The 6150-nt window shown below is 32.5% G+C and overlaps 1 protein-coding gene across 1 annotated transcript in view; it reads left to right on the top strand.

The window, feature by feature from the left end:
• Positions 1-466: 466 nt before the first annotated feature.
• The window catches only part of LOC128172666 (neurogenic locus notch homolog protein 2-like), an 86511-nt gene continuing 80827 nt past the window's right edge, over positions 467-6150 (top strand). Inside the window, exons 1-3 of the mRNA XM_052838438.1 lie at positions 467-779; positions 2281-2380; positions 2471-2644. Of these exons, the coding sequence (XP_052694398.1) occupies positions 474-779; positions 2281-2380; positions 2471-2644 (580 nt within the window). The 5' untranslated portion in view covers positions 467-473. The remainder of the gene's footprint in view (positions 780-2280; positions 2381-2470; positions 2645-6150) is intronic.

The raw sequence follows: 6150 nt of genomic DNA, 5'->3' as shown, positions 1-6150 counted from the left end.
CATGATCAGTAACTAACCTAATAAGTAATAAATGTTAGCTACTTACTTAGTTTTCGGAACATAAATATGAATGTGACACATGCAATTCAATAAATACATAACGGTAAACCTCAGTTAAATACAATGTTAAATCCATTTGAGAAACTGATGCTCTATACCTTTTAATGTAACTGTATTACTGATCTAAAAGAAACTGTGTTGCTGCATCAGTGATCTCTATGTATTATGTATGCTTTATTGACGCATTTCTTTAATTGCCTTTAACTCACCGATATGGTTGACCGACTATAACTATTGCAAGTAACGTTGTTCTTTTATGTTTTCAAATTATCAAATATTTTTTATTGTTATAATGCTTTTTATTGCTCATTAGTCAAAACATCCTGACTGTTAAATGTATACTCCATTTAAATTCTAACGGGTCCCGATTTTAAAGGAGTTTTATTTCTCCTGAAGTTTTCTCCTACAGTACAATGCTTATCTTCAGATATCCGTGGTTTATATACAGTTTTCTTGTGCCGTGTTATGGAAGCTTACAGCCGGGCTTCTCTCAACTCCAGCGAGGACACAGACTGGACAGGAAACTGATCCAGTCATTCACAGAACTCAGTTTCCTGGACTGTGTGATAAAATGTCTAGTAACACCACGGTGTAAATCTGTCAACTATTTCAAAGGGGCTAATTTCTGTGAACTCAATTACGAAAATAAGACGACAGCGGAGACAATGTACATGGACAATGCTGGATGGGTGTACAGTGAAAAGGAGCACTGGCCTAAGGTAAACATTTTAGAGTTGTGATTTACCATCAGTTAGAATATTTTATTTATTAATAATCAGACAGTCTGGGTAAATGGTCTCATCAAATTATGTTTATTTAAATTTATTCTTCCCCAACATGATAACTTCCTTGTACCTAGTGAACATTCGTTCCATATATTTAAAAGGCATAGTTTAGCGATTTGTAAAGATTCTACATTAAAATCATTAAACCTTAACCAGTTATTTAACTAAAAATAATTGACAACCAAGCAAAATTAAGACAAATTAATGACTTTATAAATTTAAATTCTTTAATGTAATTACCAAAGATAAAGAAACGTTTTTCTGCTATGTCCAAAAGTTTTCACATAAGGATTATCTCTGCCATGAAAAACATTATTCAGTAGAAAAAATATTGTTTAAAACAACTTTAAATCGAAAAAAAAACTTGATATGATGAAAATAAGTAGTAGAACAATTTCTTTATTCTGATATTACTAAAATAATCTATCATTTTAAAAATGATAATTGCATAAACTAAATTCTCTGAGAATTTCATACTTAGGGGGCAGTAAATGTCACTTAGACAAGAGATATTTTATATTATTATACTTTCATGCTAAATACTGAAATCTGATTGGTTTAGACGCAGTTGATAATCTGTTCTATAACCCTTAGCAATAGCAACACACCTAGTAACGGGTAACACAACAAATTGTTACATGCGTGTACGGTCCGCCGTAGAATTCTCGTCATTTCTATATAAAAGCAGTAACATATTCTCTTAAATAAAGATATTCAGTATAACAAAAAAAATAGTGCCTGTTTGGGTTGACAATGCTTTCCTTGGGGTGTCAATTTCAACGGTTACCCTCCCAAATAGGCACTATTTATATAATATAACCGTTATAATATAAAGATAGAATTTTTTATTGTGTACAGGTCACATACCATAATACTTATACAAGGTGGCTGTTTGATTACATCGGTGTTACACATGAATTTTTTTTCCAGGCCGTAAACAGCATTCACCTACTCGTTATAAAACAAAACTGATACTGCTATTTAACGTGCTCCTGTAACGGTCATAGTGGCTGCTAGTCTAAATGGGCTTAACAGAATGAGAACAGCCGTCAAAAAACTTTTTTCCAGAAAAGAGATATATTTCAAAAAATTGTTTTTATTTCACAAGGATCACTTTTGTAGGTTATGATTACGTGGACATAAACTTTGAGGGCTGAGCAATTTTTATAAATGTTATCAATAGTGATAGGGAAATTCAGACCGAGGGCGCATCTACTGACATCGACGATCCTACAAGAAATAACACGTGTTAGAAAAACATTTATCAAGTACAATCACTCTAAAACCTATGAAACACTGTAACATACACATTCTAAAACAAAAGCTAGTAGTTTGGCTTTAGATTGCAATCAGACCTTTAATATGTTTAAATATTACAATAAGCTAATTATTATTATTAATTATATATTACGTTAATGAATAGCATTTATTGTAGGGTCTTGCTGGAGCTTGTTCACACTCGAACTGTCAATTCAACGAGACATGTAAACACAAAAGATATTCTGAGGATAAATTCTTTGAATGTGTTTTGTCCGGTAATATCACCAATTTTCTCTTTTTAACGTACACATTAGTATTTATATGAGTAGCATAAAAACTTATTATATGTCATTTTTTATCATAAGACTGTGGAATACCCGATCTAAAAGGAATAGACCTGAATACAACACGACGTGAGGACGCCATTGGTATACACAGGAGGATACACGCCTCGTGTGCTGACGGATACTCCCAGTCTGGTTCAGGGCGGCTGAACTGTCAATCAAACGGAGAGTGGAAATACGACATTGTCTGTGAAGGTGAGGGGTTAAATGGTTAATTGGGTTTATTCAAAGTAGCTCATTACACCAAGGATTATACATTTTTAAGACACTATTTCACAATATGTTGATTTACACTATTTTGTTAAGGTTTTTGTAACAATCAAACTGATTGAATAACGTCATAGATCAACGGATAAAGAAGCGGACTAGTGAACCGCTTAATTCACAAGTTCCTGAGGCTTTTGATTATATTTTGTGAATAATTTGTCGAAAATTACATATTAATATTTATCATGTTGTCTTTTGCTATTAATTACTTTTCCGCTGAATTGAATAAAATTGCAAGGAGTACTGTGACACCTTAAATATTCCATTTGAAAATAAAATTTAATTTATTTTTTTTTCAAAATACGCAATTACTGAACCATATTCACAGCGCCAGCAAAAACAAACAGTATAGCGACAAGAAATAAATTTTTAATGAAGCATGAAGTTTACAAAAAGTATTTTTTAAAGAAATCGATTAAAAATATTAACGGTGAATGGCTACTTCAGCATAAATAAAATTAAGCACAGAAAATAGCACAGTTAGGTATGTATTGAATTTTTCAAACGATTAATCTTTTTATATACAACAAAATAATATTCCGCGCAAGGACGGGAAATAACAATATATAGAAGGCAATTTACATAGTCCAGTCTGATAGTGTTTTTCGCGTTAACAAAATTTGCAGGTTTCATTTGTGTGGAGCGTCGTGCCCAATGTTGCATATCCGAAAATGACACGACTTGACGATCCAGGATACATGTTTGTACATAGTAATTTGTTGATCGAAAATGATACCTAGGTCTTTACTACATTTTTACCTATATTATCACCCAGTTTGAAGTGGTAAATACATATTTATGGATTTATTTTCATTACGGGAAAGAAGGTGTGCGGTGCGCTGTATTTTTTTTTAAAATTCTGTTCTTTATCATTTTATTTCAGTTTTTAATAGGCAAAAAATCATGTTTTGATAAAAAGGGCAAAACACTAAATCACATTACACATTTTATATCACCTGCCCAACGAGAACACTATGTGTGAATACGTCATAACATGCCGTTATGTCACTGGTATATTGAATGATTACGATGTACCATTCTACTTGAAATTAGAAAGAAATTCAAAAACTTTTGTTAAATTAAGTATAATTTTCGAGTGGAGGGAGCGAACAGTCTTATTTTGTAAAACAATATACAGACGCATACATAGGGATGCGTCATCTACACATTGAAAAGCACATTTTAATTAACAGTCAAGTAAACGGCATATTTTATCAAATTATTTACAATGTATATATTGTATTTCAATTTACATATTTTAATATTAACATTAAAACCTTGCTAATCAGTTACAGTTCCATTGGAGCTTGCATTTGGTAAACCTGCTGAACAATCGTCAACGTATTTAACACATGGGCCCGAGTATGCAGTAGATGGTAACAATGGTACAAACCTTATCCTAGACAACTGTGCACACACAGGTGATGGCGACACAAATCCCTGGTGGAGGGTGGATCTGCAGGCTGTGTATTCCATCAAATCTGTCAGAATACTCAACAGAGGAATGGATGAGTACGGAACGGGTAAGCGTACAGAGGAATGACATAGCAAAATTGAAATATCTTGGGTGTAGACATTTCTTTTGTTTAATGTTATCTTCATTTAATATGCTGTTGTGATCTCAAATAAAACTTATTAAAAAATGATTGCAATTGTTTTCGTTTTGAAGAAGTTCATATTCTATATAAGTAATGTATTAATATGTAATTTTTATTTTAAAATAATGCAGTTTTTTAAATTATTTTTTTTTAATTTTTTCATTGACATCTATAAATTGACTAATTTAAGATGTGTCATTCCGGCTGCAAGATGTTACCGTCACTGTAGGACTGACAGAATCTGATGTGAACACTCCGTGTGGTTTCTTTGCTGGTCCCGGTACTCTGTCACAGCTGGTGGTCATCGACTGTCCGACGTCACCACAGGGGAGATTCGTAAAGATCTCCAAGACAACTGAGTATCTCACTCTTTGTGACGTTGACGTGTTCGGATTCTCCCTTTAACCCTTATCATAGCATAAGTCATAGATTTAGGATAACGTTTACTCAGAATTTGAGGTTTTAAAAAAAAAATTCAAAGTTCAATACTGTAGAAATTGAAAACGTTACGATGTTTTTAATTTTACTATGTTCACGGTCAGACAATTTTCTGTGAACATTAAGCCACCGTGTAGTGTAAACACATATTGTATTCTCCCAATGTATATCTATTTTTGTCACGACGTACTGACGGTGAGCACGTGGTGATGTACATAACGTGGTATACGGAACTCACGTATAGTTTCATTTATATTTTGTCGTTTTCTTGCGTCGTTAAACGTGCTAGCGACGAAAATTAAGTAGATATTCTATTCTTTTTATTATTTCCGTAATTTTCGTATTATGGTCAAACCTTGTCTTCATTTTGACGGACGCCATTTTGTTATATCAATTTGGCGACATTCTGTGACGTATCGGGGGGAATACCATTCCGGGTAAATGTAAACAACTGTTTATAACTTCTGGTTTTGAATCTTTTCGAGGTTTACATTTCTTAGTGTTTGTTTTTCATTTAAATTATAAGTTTTTGAGAATATGATTTACATTTTCAATTATTTGAAAAGCTTTATTATACGTCAGTACGTTTTATAATTCTCTAAAATTTTGGCAATTATTATTTTGGACTTTTTTGACTTAAATTGTTTATTCCAAAAGTTAATCAAATTGTTTTCATGTGTTATTAGTCCCCTACCGGTTTCACCGGAGGGGACTATAGCTTTCCTCTGCGTCCGTCAGTCCGTCCGTCTGTCCCACTTCAGTTTTCCACACTTTTTTTCTTTATGCGTTTGAGGAATAATATGAATTTGCTGAACAGCTTCAAAATGTCAAACTACAGATCAAGTTTACACTTTTGTAACGTCTGGTTGACATATTTTCGAGAAAATTAATTTTTTATATTTCATTTTTTAATGTTCGGGTTCGTTATCGGGTTCAGTGTGTACTGAATAAACGAGGAAAATATGTAGTCAGAAATAATATCGTGATTTACTTGTACCATTCCATTTATTGTTTCTAACAAACAAATAAGTTCAATTTGTAAAATAGTGTCAAGTATTGCGTTGTAAGTTTAATCGATGCGGTTTTTTGTGTTATTACAATCGGGTTCGCTATCGGGTTAGTCTGTTGATTCAGGGAACAGAACACGGTAAGAAATGATATTCTGCATAACAGTGCATTGTTTTCACAAATTTCTACCAGCAAATACTTAATGGACTTGGCGAAATTACTGGAGATAAAATAAAGAGTATTATTTAACCCATTTTTTATTTAATTTCTATATCAACTATGTAGTTTGAATTTCCTCTGTTCATTTTTCTCTGATTAAAGCATAATATCTCGTTTATAATAGTTTTGAAAAAGATGTATGTGTCGAAGCTTTCATGGAATTACACAACC

Source organism: Crassostrea angulata, chromosome 2 (genome assembly GCF_025612915.1).
Source record: "Crassostrea angulata isolate pt1a10 chromosome 2, ASM2561291v2, whole genome shotgun sequence".
NCBI classification, from domain to species: Eukaryota; Metazoa; Mollusca; class Bivalvia; order Ostreida; family Ostreidae; genus Magallana; species Magallana angulata.
This window is presented reverse-complemented; position numbering and strand designations above follow the sequence as displayed.